The following is a 17,732-nucleotide window of genomic DNA, read 5'->3' as shown; positions in this document are numbered from 1 at the left end:
GGAGGACATTGGGAGGGATTGCTTTGAACTAAAGAGCAACAGTCCGAGGTGATAAGGGTTTCTTGGCTGCGGTGCAGGGTGGGCCGTTTTTTGTGGAGGATGCAATGTCGAGCTCTTCTGCTGGGGTCTATAATTCAGGTCTTCCTGTAATCCATATGGAGTGGTATGGCTCCCCCTTCTGGCCACCTGACTCCGTTTTCGTGAGGTTTCCCTTGATTAATTTTCATAATATATGTATATGTAAATTGGGTCTCAGCAAAATTAAAAACTTTTTGTGTTTTAAAGGACCCCATAGAAAGTGAAAGGACAACCCACAGAATGAGAGAAAATTTTTGCAAATCATGTATCTGGTAAGCTTCTTCTTTATAGAATATACAAAGGACATGTTCAACTCCGTAATAACAAAACCCAAACCATTAAAAAATGGGCAAAGGAGGGGCACCTGGCTGGCTCAGTTGGAAGGACATGTGACTCTTGATCTCAGGGTCATGAGTTTGAGCCCTATGTTGGGTGTAGAGATTACTAAAAAAAAAAAAAAAAACAAAACACACACAAACTTTTAAAAAAATGGGCAAAGGATTGGACAGAAATTTCTCCATTAAAGATATACAAATGGCCAATGCTCACACACAAAGGTGCTCAATATCATTAGTCACCAGGGAAATGCAAATCAAAACCACAACGAGATACCACTTCCTACGTACTAGAATGTCTATGACCAAAAGGACAATGGTAGTATTGGCGAGTATTGGAATACCTTCACTAGGGCCCACTGCTGGGTGGCCACTGGCAGATTATAAAGGGACAGGACAGCTGAAAACATGACATAGGGTAATTTCAAGGGTGATAGAACCAGTTGATGGGGCGAGGACAGTGACAGTGAAACCTGAAAATGGGGCGACAGCCTTGAGGCACTGCCAGCCACCTGGAGAAAGGGCCAGCATCTAGCCAGTTGGTCTGCCCAGAGTGGCCAAGGCCCATGCAAGGAGGCCTCCTTCACCAAGAACGAGCATGCAGATATGTCCCTCACAGTCCTACAGTCAGGTCCATGAAGGTGGCGCAGTGCAGCCTTGTCTGGGGCAGTGGGTGTGTCACTCGAGACTAACAGGCTCCAAACAGGCCACAGTAACCCACTTTTCTAGCCCTGCTTACAGGTGCTGCTTGCCACCAGACACTAAGGTCCAGGCCACAAGCCACGAGCCCCAAACGAGCTCCAGTAACCCAGTTTTGGACCAGCTGGATTCAGTTCAGACACTGTGCTAACCCTCCAGATGACCTCAGGATCATTACCATATCATTGTAATAACAAAAATACCCAGGGGTGCCTGCGTGGCCCCGGCTTCGGCTCAGGTCATGATCCAGGGGTCCTGGGATCAAGTCCAGGGTCAGGCTCCCTGCTCAGCGGGGAGTCTGCTTCTGCCTCTCCCTCTGCCTGCTGCTCTGCCCCTGCCCCCACCGTCAAATAAATAAATAAAATCTTAAAAAAACCCCAAACACCTACTCGTGCCCTGACAGATTCAACTGCGCCCATTTAAGGCAAAAAAAAGAGGTGGCAGTCTGATTCCAAGAAAGCCCTCTTCCTCTTCCCTAAAAAACCCCTAGTCAGCTTGCTTACCAGCCCTTTAATTATCCTAACCCCATATAACCCTGACCATGAGACCTAATCAGAAAGAAGATGCCTTTAGAGCATGAACTCCCCTTCTCCATTCTCTGGTCATTGAATAAATTACCAGCTTGCTATCAAATATGGTTTGGTTATTTGGCAAAGAGTCTTGAGTAGGAGAAGAACTGGCCACTGTGGTAACAGGTGGGCCGCTTGGGCTCCACCACCAGCTTGATTTCAGGGGTCACTGCAGCACCCTCACCATGGGCGTACCTGTGAGAAACCCAGAGACCAGCGGCCACTTTGCTGAGTTTGGGACCTCAAAGAATCTTTAATCTGTGGGCTGAAGTGTCCCCAGTGGTAGACCAGACATCTGGGACATTGACGACAGCCCAGTGACCCTGCTGACTGAACCCTGGGGGAACCAGATGGCATGCAGGGGAACCTCTGAGAAGGAAGCCCCCTGAGCCAGCGGCTTTGCTTCAGGTGCCAGAGCTGGGGGGTAAAGTTTCCCCCAAAGAGAGAGCTGTTCCTCCCAGCAAACAGGTGACACTAGGGGCAGGGTGACTGCACCCCAAACATACGTTTCATTGGACTCAGTCAGATTGCCTGAGACGTCAAGCTGAGTGACAAGGCCAGGCATCAGGCGGTCAGCTCTGTAAACTAGTCCCAGGCCCAGTGCTGCAGCCCACTCTGGGTCCCCATGACTGGTTTCCTCCCAGGGCTTTATGTCCCCACCTGGGGGCTGTGCAGCGGTCAGGTGCACGCCTTAGGACTCAGGGTGCACCTCGAGGGCCCAGCATGGTCTGATGAGTCTTGTCATCTAGGCGCTTTCCCTGTGTGACCATGACGCAAGCCCCGGGCAGGGGGCGGTGGCAGATGGTGCACCAGCCAGCTGTCCCGGAGCTGGGATGGGGTGCAGAGGGAAGAGTGTGTGTGTGGGGGGGGGGGTTGTGGGGGGGCCCAGGGCCACCCACTCAGCAAGTGGCTGCACAAAAGCTGCTTTCCACTGTTGCGGTCCCCAGGACAGCAGGCCACTCCTGGCAGTCACTCATGGGCGCCTTGACCTGCTTGGTTGCCTGTATAACCAGCCACAGAAACTGTTCAGTATCAGGAGAGGGGTCAGCCTGTGGTCTGGGCAGTGCAAGAATTTTCAGACACCACTTCCCGCCCTATGGCAACACCTCTCCCAACATCATTTTTTTTTAAAGCACATGCATCCCTTGCATGTACATTTCATTGAGAATCACATATTTATATATATTTGTATGTCCATTTTCTGAATTCCACGAGGGCTGGGATTTGTCTCTTATTCCGGGATGAGTCCTCAGCACCTTGAATTATTTGAACAGGTCTTCTCATGTTTAAGAAGCTGTTAGATTATAGGCAGTGGCCCTGGTGCCATCGTGGCAGCAGCCTGGATATCTGTCTTTGCACAGAGGGATTCCAGAAGGAGGCACAGTTGGGGGTGGGTCTCCAGCACCCAGAATGCTCACCCTCCCCACTCCTGTCCACTCTTTGGCTTCAAAAATACTAGCAGCCAGACCTATATGCTGCAGGAAGGACACTGGGAGACTCTTACTGGGAGCCTGGCCAGCCCAAAGGAAGGACTTAGAGATACCGATGGGGTGGGGTTCCCCAATTAACAGCTCCCCACCCTGAGCACCCCGGAGTCAAGCTCAAATTCGATGAGCCCCACTTACAAAGCTGATATTTCCAAACAGCCTTCTGGCCTATTCCTCTTCATAAGCAAACAAACATTACCCGCCAGCATGTAAAGTGTCTTCCTGGAAGGTAGAAACAGAAGAAACAATTTGCAGCAACTCTACCAAGCAGGAGAACAACACTTCAACGTTTCTCATTCATATCCGCAGACATTGCTTCCTTGCTCTTGGAAATTAAACTCTATGACAGCAGAAAAAAAAAAGCCTCATGGGGAGAAATCCTTCAGAAAGCCGAGCAACAGGTGAAGATGGAAAACAGGAGAGAATACATTGAACATTCAAGGTTCGGTCTCAAACCCCTGACATCCTAAAATAGGAATTTTAGAAAGAGGTAACAGCAAATGGCGGACAAGTCATTCATGGAGACCATTGATTAGGGAAATAACCTAGGAAGAAGTTCCCAGGACTGAAGGACAGGAGTTTCCAGACTGAGTTCCCAACATAGGGAAAGAAAGTCCAGGCGCATGGAGGCACCGCACTGTGAAATTTCAACAGATGACCCTAAAACTGTGCAGAGAGGAGCAAACCTCCACTGTGGTAAACGGTCATCAATTCGAGTGCCTGTGAATTTCCTTCTTCTTTTTAAGATTTGAGAAAGCGAGAGCAAGAGCACGAGTGGGGGGATGGACAGAGGAAGAGGGACAAGCAGACCCCCTACTGAGGAGAGAGCCCAATGTAGGGCTCAGTGCCAGGACCCTGAGATCATGACTTGAGCCGAAAGTCAGATGCTTAATCCACTGAGCCATCCAGGTGCCCTTGCCTGTGAATTTCTTAACAGCACTCCTAGAAGGGAGGAGACGATGCCTTCACGGTCTGAAGGAAGAGGTCTCCAACCTAGAGTTCTATGCTTAGGCAAACTACAAATCAAATGTGAGGACGAAACCAGACATTTTCAGGTTTGCAGTATCACTAAAAAAATGATTTCCCAGCCACCTCTTTTCGGCTTCACCCAAATAGGTGAGTGAATCAAGAAAAAAAATAGGTGGCTGAGGAGGGCCAGCACAGGGGGATAGAAGGGAATCCTCTGGGAGATGGAGAGGGGGAAACCCAGACAGAGAGACCATCTACCCAGACTGCCGCTGACTTAGGAGTGGTGGCTGAAGCCTGCAGAGCCTCCCGTCCCTGGCCACCCTCCCTGGCTGGAATAGGTGGCCACAGAAGGTCCACGGAAGCCTCCCAGTGGACCTAGCCCGTGCCTAAGAAGGAATGACGCGCCCTAGCGCCGTGTTGCAGGGAAGCCTCTTGGCAGAGGGCGGCAGCTTTCTAACCCTTCCAAGACAGTGGAGAGCAGACCTCCCTGAATTAGGGGAGCTCTCTAGAAAGGCCTGCATGCTGGCACATCCACTAAATGTCTCCTGGGGCGGGTGGGGAAGGGGGACATGCGAGAAAGTTCTTCACTTACCTTTTATCTCGAACTGTGTGTATAAACACCTGTGACCACACACAGAACAGTGTCGCCGCCGAGATGCTGTTTCACAGCCTCACTTTGGACGTGCTAAGCTCTCCCTGTCCCACCCTGACAGCACGGCCACCCTCGAACTTCCAGCCATAGGCTCCACGAGGTCCCAAGGTGACGCACCTTCTGGTCGCCTTTCCCACGTCTCCCTCGGAAGGAGACACGAGCCGCCCGGCCGGCCGGCCCGCCCCATCCGCCCTCCATGGGGACACCCGCCCAGATCGCCCAGCAGCAGGGCCGCGGCGCCGGCCGTCGGCGGGACGTACACCTATGGGGCCACGCTCGCCCTCACCCTGCCCTGCAGCCCGCACGTGGGCCGCAACTCTAGGGGAAGCCCCAAACCCAGCCCAGAGGGTCACGTGGTGCGCCTGCCGCCGGGGCCTGGCCTCATCCCGCGCTCCTCGCTCCTCTCTCCACCTACCTGCCTGCGCCTCCAAGCCTCGCGGCCCCAGGCGCGCTCCCGCCGCTGGGCGCCTCCACCCGCCCCCCACTCCCCTATCGCTCCGCTCCAACTCCGCTCCTGCCTCCTCCAGCCCCCCAGCCCGTCCCCCACCTCGCCCCCTCCTCCCCTATCGCTCCTTCTCCAACTCCGCCCCTCCCATCCACCTCGAACCCTCGCCCCGCCCATCCACTTCCAGTCCCGCCCCGCCCCGCGCCCCCACCCCATCGCACCCCTGCCCCATCACTCCGCCTGCGGCACTGCGTCCACGTCCATCAGCCTGGAGCCCCCGCCCCGCCCCTCCCCTCCCCTATAGCTCGGCCTCCAGCCCCGCCTCCACTCCCGTCCACCTCCCGTCCCGCCCCGCCCCGCCCCGCGCCCCACCTCCAGCCCCCGCCGCGGTCCCGTCGGCGCTCTCCGCACTTCGGAGCGGCGGGGCGCATGGGGACTGCCCGGCACGGCGCGATGGAGTCGAGTGGAGGCCGCGCGGAGAGCTCGGGCCGCGGCCCGCGGGTGCTGGTGGTGGGCAGCGGCATCGCGGGACTGGGCGCCGCGCAGAGGCTCTGCCGCCACCCGGCCTTCCCGCAGCTGCGGGTCCTGGAGGCCACTGGCCGCGCCGGCGGCCGCATCCGCTCGGAGCGCGGCTTCGGTAACGGACTCTCCCGGAACCCCTTCCCCGAGCCCATTTCCGGAACCCAACGGGTGCTGCCCGGGCTCTGCCGCTCCTGGTCCGGTCTGCACCCGGGCTTAACCGACCCGGAAGCCTTACCTGGCCCCCCCCCGAGTGAATCTCCGCCCCTCCCCACTTAACCAGGCCAAGTTCACTGGTCCCCGAAACTCGGCTGCCCGGTTGGCAGGCCGGCCCCGCCGGAGAGGGTTACCTATGTCTCTGCAGTCGCTCTGGTTGTGTCCCACAAGGAGCTCCCCCTCCAGCCTCCGGGTCACTCCCAGGCGCCCCTTCTGCCCCCATGCCGGCTCTCCAAGTGTCCTCCGAAGGCGGGTGCAGGCCAGCACTCCCCCGCCCCCCAAATGTTCCCCTTAAACTAGGTCTGACCAGGCCCAGGACTGTAGTCTTCAGGACCCTGTGTCCCTGGGGCTACTTCTCAGAGCATATTTGGGAAGGGCAGGGCCGGTGTGCTCCAGCAGAAGGGCTCCGGTTGGCCTTTGCGGGGCGAGAACCTCAAAGTGTCATGTCCTGCCCCCCCAGGTGGTGTGCTAGAACTAGGTGCTCACTGGATCCACGGGCCCTCACAGGGCAACCCGGTCTTTCAGCTGGCTGCCAGGTACCAGCTGCTGGGGGAGAAGGACTTGTCAGAGGAGAACCAGCAGATCGACACCGGGGGTCATGTGGGCCTGCCCTCCGTGTCCTACGGCAGCTCCGGGGTAACTGTGAGCCGTGAGCTGGTGGTGGAGATGGCGAGTCTGTTCTACAGTCTCATAGACCAGACTCGGGAGTTCCTGCACACAGCCGACGCCCCAGTGCCCAGCGTTGGGGAGTACCTCAAGAAGGAGATCCGTCAGCACGCGGCTGGCTGGACGGGGGATGAGCAGACCAGGAAGCTCAAGCTGGCCATCCTCAACAGCTTCTTCAACGTGGAGTGCTGTGTCAGTGGCACCCACAGCATGGACCTGGTGGCCCTCGCACCCTTCGGGGAGTACACCGTGCTGCCCGGGCTGGACTGCACCTTTCCTGGGTATGTGCATGCCCCGCCCACCCAGTCAGCCCTCCAGGCACCCTGGGACCCCCTCCCTGTGCTCCTGGAGTCCCTCCATGCACCCAATCCCCTCTAGGCACCCTGGGACCCCCTCCCTGTGCCCTGGGCCCCCTCCATTTACCCGAGTTCCCCTCCCTGTGCTCCTGGAGTCCCTCCATACACCCTTGCCCCCTCCATGTACCCTGGGCTCCCTCCATGCACCCAGATCCCCTCCACGCACCCCGGGCCCCCTCCATGCACCCTGGGGCCCCCTCCATTTACCTGAGTTCTCCCTGTGCTCCTGGAGTCCCTCCATGTACCCTGGGACCCCCTCCATGCACCCCAGTCCCCTCTCTATGCGCCCAGGTCTGCTCTGAACCCTGGGCCCCTTTATGCACCCTGGTCCCTCTCCATATACCCTGGGACCCTTTCCATTTACCTCAGGTTGAGCTTTGGGAAGCAGGGGAATGGTGAGAAGGTCAGGAGGGCATTTGTCTTCCTTGTTTTCGAGAGATTGCTCATTTGTTTCTCTAGTTTTGCTCACTTGGGAAAAATAATTATTTTCAGGAAAAGGTGGGTAAAAGAAGGCAGTGCATCTCGTAACGCTTTCTTCCTCCTGTGTTTACGAGGCCTCTTATGTGCTAAGTGCTGTGTGAGGCTCCAGCCCGATGGACAGACAGCCCATCCCTGTGGTGGGAGGCTCTCCCCTCACCGAGCACTCAAGAGGCCCTCACAGGACTGTCCTGCTGGGCTCTCAGGAGTCACCCCAAGCCTCCTGGCAGGGGAGGGCATTTGTGATCAGAAGTAGGGTTCCAGGTGGGCAGGGAGGAGGCCTTGTCCTGCCACAATTACCTCCATTTGCTCACGCTCACCTAATCCCCCTGTTAGCCTGGGCAGTAGTCTTAGTGTTCCTCAGGCAGACTGGAAACCCCTGGGGAGAACCCCTGCCCTCCTCCCTCCTTCCCTGCAGGGCCGCCTCTGCCCGCAGCTCCCTCTGAGAACACCAACACCTCTGTCTGTCCTAGGGGCTACCAGGAGCTCACAAACCGCATAATGGCCTCCTTGCCAGAGGGTGTGATCGTTTTTAACAAGCCCGTGAAGACCATTCACTGGAATGGGTCCTTCCAGGAAGCCTTGTCTCCTGGGGAGAAGTTTCCAGTGTTGGTGGAGTGTGAGGACGGGGCCTGCTTCCCTGCACATCATGTCATCATCACCGTGCCCTTAGGTAAAGCCCGTTTTCCCTGTCAGGTTTCCCTTTGGTCACCACGCCTGGGGCCCCGACCTCTGGCTCTGTCCGAGCTCAGCGGGCTCTGGAGTGTTGTTCAGGCTCTAGCTCACATTTTCTATCTAGTTTCGGGCAGGATTATTCTGTTGTGTTTTGTAGCAATTGCATGGTTTGGAATTGAGTTGCACAGTAAGAGAAAATGCATGTCTTGCTCCTTTCTGAGGAAAGGCTGGGACTGCTTCCAGAAGTTCACCGAAGCTGTGCTTTCATGGAGACGGAAGTGGGTGTGAAAGCAACTCTCAGCTTCAGTCCTGGTGTAATCAAGGGAGGGTCCAGCACATGGTTCTGTTTAATTCTGGATCTGACGCCCGAGGCACAAGCCATTTTGGCAATTTGACAAAAGGCGGAGGCGGCTGAGAGCCAACCCGCGTCTGTGCCATCTCGCCGGCTGCGCGTAGGTCCCCGTCCTGTCTGACAGATGCAGACAGAGTTATGCCGCTTACCTGTGCGAGTTCACAAAGCTAGCAGGGGCCAGGGCTGATGGAGGGCGCAGAGCAAGGGTCCAGCCATCCCGGTTCGCTCAGGACGGACGTGCTGGCGGTGGGTGAGCTTGCGAGCACCAGCTCCGTTCTCCCACACGGGGACTCAGGCAGGACGTAGTCGCATGGTCTGCGGCTGCTCTCTTTGCCGCCCCCTCTCTTCTTGGTTAATACAACTTCCGTCAGTCCTTGCACGTCAGCACGCATGGGTCCCTCAGTCTTCCTTGACCGCCAGCGGTGTCTGTGTTCGTTCACCGTCGCAGTGCGTGCTTGCCGAGCCGCTGCTCTCAGTAGTGAGTGCATTACCGTGCCTGTCGATGCTGTTCACTGGGAGCCAGGACACCTGTCACATTGGCTCTTTAGAGCCACGTAGTGTTTTCTTGTGTGTAGGGGTCATTGCTTAATATTGTGTAGTTGATGGAAATTCAGCTTATTTTCACTTCTTTTGTTTTACATGGAATTTTCCATGTGCATTTAAAAACACTTGTGTGAATAGATCACAGTAGTGGGAGCTGCTGGGTTGAGGGTCTGGGCAGATGGGACTGTGGTGGAGGGCATGGTGACCCCTCTGTGGGTCCTCACAGCCCCTGTGGATCTGTTTCCTCTTGGGCTGTTCGTCCTTCACTCACTGGCTTGCAAGTTATCTGTGCTGTCAGGACACTGGTTGTGCTGCAGATAGTCTGTCTCGTTGTTTGACTCTGGCCCAGAATTAATTTTTTTGCCATGCAGATTATTTTTCATGTAGCATCTGGATAAAGCCTACATATTGTGATGCTACTCTGAGGACTCCAGAGCTGCAGGGTTTGCAGATGTCGAGAGGCAGACAGGTTTAGAAGTGAGAAACTGTCCTACAGAGCAGTTTGGGTGGGGCATGACAGCTGTCCCTGCCTGACCAGATGGCCACAGAGCCTTTCGTGTCCCTGCACTGCGGTGCTGCTCACTGAGGCTGAGTCCCGATGGTCAGAGCCAGCCTGATTTCTGGGAGCCCAGTTGAGCTGGGGCTGGTGTGGGTCTCTAGTGGACGTGATCTCTGGAAGCCTCCTTTCTCTGACTGCTCTGATGGGCGTCAGGGTGGGTTCCTGGGGCTGTCCATTCCAGTAGGAGAGATTTATGTGGTGTAAGCTGAGTCTGCTTGTGAATTGCAGGTTTTCTTAAAGAACACTTGGACACCTTCTTTGAACCACCACTGCCCACTGAGAAGGCAGAAGCGATCAGGAAAATAGGCTTTGGGACCAGCAATAAAATCTTCCTGGAGTTCGAGGAGCCCTTCTGGGAGCCAGACTGCCAGCACATCCAGGTGGTGTGGGAGGACACGTCGCCCCTGGAGGACATCGCCTCTGAGCTGCAGCACGTCTGGTTCAAGAAGCTCATTGGCTTTTTGGTCCTGCCCTCTGAGTACGTATGCTTCTTGAGTTTCTGTGAGGTGAGCTCGGAGGGGCCTGGTTCCTTGGCCTTTGTTTGGTTGAGAATCCAGCAGTGCGGTGATTCTCGGAGACATTTCTGGAAGATTTCTGCGTGGGATTCTAAGGGCACCCCAGAGCGCCAATGACAGACACTGGTGCCCTAACCACTGCAGGGACAGACGGAAGCCCCTTGTAGGCAGCCCGTTGGCATGTCTCGGGTCCTAGAATGAGCTGGTGGCCTGGAGGGTATGTGCACTTAGTAAGAAAGTATTTACTGAAATTCCCAGGAAGCTGGGGTGTGTGGGTTACAGAAAGAATTTGAAACGTGGAAGTGTCTGTAACCGGGAGATAATATTTAAACCTGATCAGTAATTGAACAAAATATCCTTATAAGTCAGGAATCAAAGACCCGTCAGGGGCTATCTCGTGTGGTCCAGCTATAACGCATAAAGAATGCAGTGTATATGGACTCGGTGCTAACTCAGAAAATAAGACCATGAATAATTTAGGGAGGGAGGGACTGATTTTTCCAGCAAGTCAATTGGCAGACATGATTCCGAGTTTCCATACAGAGACGTGGGAGGATTGGGGACCATATTCTTGGCCTGGAGGACAAAACGCCTGTCAGCAACGCTCATCCCCCACGGCCATAGGGGCTGGGTGCACGGGCTCCTCCCACCTCTGAGGGGCCCTGCATGCGGCCTTTGCCCGGAACATAAACCTGACATCCAGGGGTTTGGAAGCGTGCCCAGGGGTGTGGATGCATAGCGGAACGGTGGCCGGGTGTGCTTGGCTCCGTAGCCTGTGCTCGGGACACTGGTGGGGACAGTCCTCGGGATACTCTGTGGTCCAGGACGGTGGCTCTCACACTTTGTGGTCTCTGGACCCCCTTTTATACTCTTCAGAAAGATTGAGGAGTCCAAAGAGCTTTTGTTTAGGTGGTCGTATCTGTACATTTACCACATTAGAAATTAAAACTGAGAAATTTAAAAATATTTGTTCTTTAAAGTGAGTTAATCTATACCATGTTAGCATAAATAGCATTTTTCTTGAGAGGGGGGAGGGGCAGAGGATGAGAGAGAATGTCAAGCAGACTCCACCCTCAGTGCAGAGCCCGACATGGGGCTCAGTCCCATGACCCTGAGATCATGACCGGAGCTGAAATCGAGAGTCAGATGCTTAACCGACTGAGCCACCCAGGCACCCCAACCCCATTGCACTTTTAAATGAAAACACATTAACATTTTTAAATGAAAAATAACTATTTTTTAACTTTTTCGGGTGAAAAATAACTATATTTCTAAAATGAAATTTAGTGAGGAGAGTAATGCTTTGTCATTTTTCCTAATCTCTTTACTCTCTGGCCTAAGAGCAGACAGCTCGGCTCTCAAGGCTGTCAGTATGTGGGGTGCTGTGTCTCGTCCGCTTGAAGGAGATGAAAAGTCTCCACTCAGATACGTAGCGCGGAAAAGGGGCAGCGTGTACACAGACTTCAGATGATGTGTGTACTCTTCGATACGGCACCGACACCTAAGACATGGTCGGTCCTTCAAGGTCAGGTGCGGTGCGGAATCCGAAAGCTCGCGCGTGGATGTTTCTGCTTGAGGGCGCTAAAATCCAGTCTGCGCTAAACTTTGAATGGATCTTGCACTTGTCCCTAGTTTGGTCATTCTGAAAGTAATGGTTCATGCAGTCTTCCAAGCGTTGGTATATTTCATTGTATGACATCAAACAAGTAAGTTATTAAGATCACCACGGATCTCAGAAAACTCTCTTGGTATTGGGAACCTATCAAGCTGTTGGTGGCAGATACAAGTTTTCTAAAACTGTAATTTTTGCTTGAGAGCTTGAATTTTATCAGCGGCAGTAAATGCTTGCAGTCGTTTTCCTTGTGATAGACACACTGTTCATTTTCAAGAAAAGGTCTGCCAAACACCCAAGCTTGAATACCAACCATGTTCTTTCAAGTAACAACAGTGTCCATGAGAGAAGGAGCTGCTCAGTTGGCAACTCAGACCACCGCACAGGGCTGTCCCGGGGACTGCCGCACAGCAGCGTGCCGCAGAAGTGCTTTGTGCCCGTGTCTCGTTTGTCCCACAGAAGGTGACAGATGTGTACTCAAGAGTCGAGATTGAACGGTTAATCACTTTCTCTGCTTCAGCTGGGACGTTCTCCAGTGAATCGGGCATTTATTTGTTTATTTTTCTACGGTGTGCGTGTCCGGAAGAGCCCCGTGTCTGCTAGTGTGGTGTGTGCGCTGCCCCCGCTCTGTGAAGGGACAGCCACTCACACGCGGTGGGCACGTCAGCGTGTATGTCCACACAGGAGAAGCAGCACACACCGTCCAGTGTTATGAAGAGATCCGCGGACACTGGAACCGCAGGCGGGTGCAGGACGCCCTTGCGGTGCCGTCCGTGCTCTGCACAGGTGACCCGGCGGACGTCGTCTCAGGGTGTGTCTCTCTGCACAGGTCTGTCCATGTCCTCTGCGGGTTCATCGCTGGGCTGGAGTCCGAGTTTATGGAGACTCTGTCCGACGAGGAAGTGCTTCTGTCTCTAACCCAAGTGCTTCGCAGGGTGACAGGTACTGAGCGTGTGTGGCCGGCACCACAGGGGCTCCTTGTTGGTGATCTCTGGACAGGAACCCAGCTTGGCGCTATAACCCCCCAGGGACAGTCCTTGCTGGTGTTAGTGGGGTCACTCAGAGTGCTTATCTCCCAGGAACTGAAAGGGCTTGGCAAACACTTTCCACTTCTGTTTTCTGTTTCTGGGTGTCCTGAGTTCAGCAAAGTGGGAAGACAGGGAGAGCCTCTGATGAATGCACTCATGGTGAGGTTTTCTTCCCCGGGTGGTTTCCTTCATTTTAAACTGCGGGGTCTTCGAGGGCAGCTGGACGGGGGCCGGGGGGCAGTGGTGCCGCACTGATGCCATCTCTGGGTGCAGGAAACGCCAGGCTCCCCGCGCCCAGGAGCGTGCTGTGCTCCCGCTGGCACAGCGCCCCATACACCAGGGGCTCCTACAGCTACGTGGCCGTGGGCAGCACCGGGGATGACATTGACCTGCTGGCACAGCCCCTGCCCGCGGACGGCGCGGAGGCGCAGGTGAGGCGGGCGTGGGTGGCACGGGGCCCCTGTGGCTGAGTCCCAGGGTTTTTTGAAATTAGGAATCATGAAACATGTATTATTTTATCAGAATTCTAATGCACTTAGCCTAAAGCATCAGAAAATTCTACAGTGCTGGTAGCAAAATAACAAAATAACAAAGTCCAGCAGGCTGCCGGAGGGCCCGAGTCTCAGCTCCAAATTTACTGCATCTCCAAATAACATGCTTGTGCTGCCACGTTTTACAGAACAGTCAGTCGTGGAAGACTGGATGTGTGCACAAGCAGGCTGGACCTGTGGGTCCCCACCTGCAGCTTCAGCGCTGTGCGGTGGTGGCCGTGGCCCGTCTCCACCCCCCCACGGTGATTATGACATCGTTTTACTGCAGACACCCCCGAATGGGTCTCTAAAGATAAAGGGTGCCCTCTGAAGATGTGTGACTCTAGCAAAGTTATCCCACTTAAAAATTAATGATAACTCCTCCATATTATCCAAAACTCAGGGTTCAGTTTCCCAAGTGCCTTATAATCTCTTTATGGCCTGCTCGTTCCATAACGTGGCTCCTTGAATTTTCAGTTTTAGGCATCCCTGACTGACTCTCCCTTTGGCACATAAGGTTCTAGCTCTCTTCCACCCCTCTGCCCCCAGCTCCCCACGTGTGCTGCACACTTCTGGTAAGAGCACTGCTGGGTGTCACCATCACCTGGTCTGCTCCAGGCGCTGTCCACATCTGGCCTGTAAGGACACTGGGATCCTTTCCTGCCTGTTTGTACATGTGAGTGCGCGTCTGCGAGTCTGTGGGCAGGTGTGTGCAGGTGCAAGTGAGTGTGACTGAGTGCATGTGTGAGAGAGCGCAGGGCTCCGTTTTCTGTGCACGTCATTGCCTGGACTCTTAACTCTGTCCATCATCGCTTCCTTGCCACGCCCCAGCGGCAGCCCCAGAGTCAGCGCCCCGTGTGCAGCCCCAGCCTATCCGGCGCCCCGTGCCCCGCCTGCCCCGCCTGCCCTGTGCACTTACTCTTTGGAGCATTTATTCCAGTAGCTTCCTGATGAGGGGGTGCAGGGGAGGTAAATTTTTAGAGAAAGTTTACATGTGTGAAAATATCCTTTTTCTGCCCTAAGACTTGAGGTGTTCCAGTCCTGTCACTACATAACAAGCCACCCTGAAACCCAGTGGTGGGAACAACCACTTTATTACGCTGACGGTTCTGTAGGTGGGCACAAGGGACCATCTGTTTGTGCCCATGATGTCTGGGGTCTCAGCAGGGAAGACTTGACCTGTGCCGGGGTCACTCAGGACTGGGGTGAGGGTCATCGGAGGCTGCTCGTCTTGCACAGCTGCCCTGGGCTGGGACACTGATGGGAGCACCTGCTCGTGGCCTCTGTGTGTCTCAGGCTTCCTCACAGCACGGCTGCTGCTGCCACGTGGCGGCCCAGGACTCCAGCACAAACGTTCAGTGGAGAAGGCAGCTGCGTCGCCTCCCGTGGCCCGGCTAGGACGTCAGAAGGTGCCACTCTGCCACACTCCACTGCACAGTGGTCACAAGCCTGCCCAGATTCAAGGGCAGGACACAGATACGGGGGGGGGGGGGGAGTCTCCAAGAACTGGTAACCCTGTAAGAGCCACACGCTGGGTGTAAATCCTAGTTGGAGAGGCACGTCCCTCAGCGTTTGGAAGACGTTCTTCAGTGCTGCTCTCGGGGAGTCCAGAGCCATTCAGCTTCCTTTCTTTCTTACCTCTTAGGAGGCTTGGAAATATCTCAGCTCTCTGTTCTTTTGCCTCCTCCTTCTCCTTCTTTTGTGGGATTTTTTTGTTTGGATGGGGGACTGGTCCTCAAATTTTTTTATCTTTTTCCTTCCTAATTTCCATCTCTTTGGGTTTTCACTCTGTGTTTTGGGTGAAGTTCTTCACATTGCATCCCAAACCGTCTGTCGCCTTTTCCATTTTGCAGTCGCTTTTGATTGCAGGGGTGTGTGCTGTCTGCGTACCGCTCGTGCTTCCTGACCGTCTCAGGGCTCAGTGGGATTAGTGACCGATAAAGCCACATGCTTGTGGTCAGCTCTGCAGCCACGGTGAGAGGCGTGTGGCTGCAGCCTGACCCCTGGCACCCAGGGCTAACCCTGGCTTTTCTTTGCAGCTCCAGATGCTGTTTGCAGGGGAAGCCACACATCGGACGTTTTACTCCACCACGCACGGGGCTCTGCTGTCTGGCTGGAGGGAGGCCGACCGGCTCGTCGCTCTGCGGGACCCCCAGGCACAGCTGCCCGGGCCCCGGCTCTGAGCCGTGCTCCTCCCATTCCGAGCCCAGCTCTGCCCCTCCAGTGCCAGGGGGAGGCTGACACCATCCTTTCCTCTGACAGACAGTGTCTGGCCTGGCTCGAGATTGGGGGACATTACTGACAGCCTGCCTTTTTTGGTGACCGGGGCAAGCTCTCATTTTTCATGTCACAGACTCTGGCCAGGCCCAGCCTGAGCTGAGTGTGAGGTCTTCTTGGAGAAATGAGACATGGGATGCCACCACTGCTGCTGGGGGCATGCCCATAAAGTGTGTTAACGCCTCCATGTCTCCTCGTTCTTGCACCTCGGGCCCGCGGCACCTGTCACTTCTGTCTTCGCCAGGCCCCAGGCCTGGGCCATTGCAGGGCCAGGTGCCCCCTCCCCTGAGCTCCCTGGACTCTGGATGCTGTGGTTGCCCTGTGTTCCTGGCACCTTCAGGCATTCCCGAGCTCTCATTGCTGGTCTCAGGACTGCACTGACAGATACTTTAGCGGACACCCACTGTGTGGTGGACTGGGGGAAGGCCAGAGAGCGCGGACTCATGAGTACACAGGGGCACCCCATCCTGACCTGGGGCCAGAGGTTTTCTCGAGGAAGTGAATAAAAAAATGAGGCCTTGAGAGTGCAGAGGGGTGGGATAGGTGGTGTGTCGGGTGAGTGGGGAGCATGTCAATGCAGCGGGCAGGGTTGGGGTGCCCTGGGTGCTGTGCTCGGCTGACCCCATCTCATCTTGCTGCATCCTCCAAGTGTCCCAAGAATGGGACAGAGTGCTGCCATTTCACAGTTGAGGAAGGGACAAAATGCCTAGAGGTCAAGGTCAGTAACTGCCCAGGCTCCAGGCTGCCACCGGAGAGCTCGGGCTTCTTCCCAGGACAGGTCCTGAGGGGAGGCTGGTGCTGCCGTGGGGGGCACTTTGGGGGAAGGTGCAGGAGCCGCGGAGGCTGGGACTCCATGCTACTGGCCTGCACCCACCTTGAAGTCAGTGGCTCTTGCCTCCCTTGTACTTCAGGCTGCAGTCTGTGACCTGCTCTGGAGGGGTGGGGGGGGACCCTGGCTGCAGGGGTGAGCAAATGCGTGTTTGGGGGAGGGTCTTGGGCCAGGGATCTTCTCCAATCCCAGTTGGTGCCTGACATGCCATCGGCCCCAGCACGGCCTGCACAGGCCCTTCTCTTCCTTCCCCTCCCGGGTCAGACGGCCCCTCCAAGGGGCCTTCCCTGCTCCCGCCCCAGAGTTCTGTATGTGTGTCCACTGCTCTGTGTCACCCGGGGGGGGGGGGTGTGTGGGACACATGTCACCCGGCTGGGAGAAATCCAGAATTCAACAGGGTTTTGTTTCAGGTTTGTGGTCCTGGGGCTGTGAGAGATCGCTGCTTCTCTCAGTGATCTGTGCTGTTGACGTCCAAGGGTTCTTCAAGCCGCGGGCCTTGGGCAGACATTTCTTGTATCCCAGGTGACACAGGCGAGCAGGACACCTGCTGCCCTCTTGGTGGGAGGGCTGCTTCGCAAGGAGGGGCCAGGGGCTGGGTCCTCATCCTCATCTGTTGTCTGACTCATCCTGCGACTCCATCATCTCAGTCACGGAGCCACCTGGGAGCGCTTACCTCCTGCGGTCCCTGGAACTTTCAGTGCTGACCACGGGCGGGTGGGGGGGTGGGGGGGGTTTGAGACCATCACACTAGGGACGTTTTTGTGCGGAGAATTCCAGCATGTTTGCAATCTTGGCAGCTTGTTTCAAGAATTCCGCTGGAGTAACACTCTTGCCCGGACGTGCCCTGAGGAGCTGCTTGGATTCAGGGTACAACCTGACCACGTTTGCACAGAGCGCTGGGACAGGGTTCTAGCGTAGCAGAACTGCAGCCAGTGTTTCCAAAGGCTTTGTTTAAAACCTGGAGTATTTGAAAAAGAAAAGGGGGATATTACATATATAGGCCACATTTAAAGTATTTGAAAATTTTAACCAATTTGTAAAAGGGGGGTCAAACATTGGCAGGGGCCACCGAGGCATGTTACACTTATACTGAGAAACACTTAAGGAAGAACTAGAAAATTTTAAATATAATTAACGTTCCTATAGCTATGAATTCCTTAAAAAAAACCACCCCACAAATTCAGGACCCCCGCGAAGTCCCGAGAGCGCGCAGGTCCCCGGTAGTCTCGTAGCCCCGCCCCCAGCCCGCCCCCCGAGCCCCGCGCGTCGCCGAAGGCAGCGTAGCGCGCACGCGCGAGTCGCCGGGCGGCTTTCCGAAGCGCCGGAACTGCAGGGTCTGGTCGT

General features: G+C 55.4%; 1 protein-coding gene across 2 annotated transcripts; it reads left to right on the top strand.

Moving 5' to 3' along the window:
* Positions 1 to 5,591: 5,591 nt before the first annotated feature.
* On the top strand, positions 5,592 to 15,742 carry PAOX (polyamine oxidase). 2 transcript variants are annotated; one of them, XR_015724675.1, is made up of 8 exons: positions 5,592 to 5,871; positions 6,430 to 6,916; positions 7,942 to 8,141; positions 9,826 to 10,075; positions 12,554 to 12,666; positions 13,026 to 13,183; positions 13,832 to 13,958; positions 15,322 to 15,461. XR_015724675.1 is itself a non-coding variant. In XM_045809368.2 (7 exons), the coding sequence occupies exons 1-7, from the start codon at positions 5,664 to 5,666 to the stop codon at positions 15,463 to 15,465; spliced, it is 1,560 nt and encodes a 519-aa protein (XP_045665324.2). In that variant the 5' UTR covers positions 5,593 to 5,663; the 3' UTR covers positions 15,466 to 15,742. The 2 variants fall into 2 exon arrangements, 1 of the variants encoding a protein (XP_045665324.2); XM_045809368.2 differs by lacking the exon at positions 13,832 to 13,958 and having other exon boundaries at positions 5,593 to 5,871; positions 15,322 to 15,742.
* The last annotated feature ends 1,990 nt before the right edge of the window (positions 15,743 to 17,732 follow it).

The sequence above is a fragment of the Ursus americanus genome, chromosome 6 (assembly GCF_024610735.1).
Source record: "Ursus americanus isolate L20-20 chromosome 6, mUrsAme1.1.p, whole genome shotgun sequence".
Taxonomy (NCBI): domain Eukaryota; kingdom Metazoa; phylum Chordata; class Mammalia; order Carnivora; family Ursidae; genus Ursus; species Ursus americanus.
Note: the sequence above shows the minus strand (reverse complement) of the source record. Positions and strands in the feature narration are given on the sequence as shown.

Coding starts and splice junctions, on each gene's coding strand:
- PAOX (XM_045809368.2), top strand. CDS start 5,664: ATGGGGACTGCCCGGCACGGCGCGATGGAGTCGAGTGGAGGCCGCGCG. Junction 8,142..9,825: donor CATCATCACCGTGCCCTTAG/GTAAAGCCCGTT, acceptor TGTGAATTGCAG/GTTTTCTTAAAGAACACTTG. Junction 10,076..12,553: donor TTTTTGGTCCTGCCCTCTGA/GTACGTATGCTT, acceptor CTCTCTGCACAG/GTCTGTCCATGTCCTCTGCG.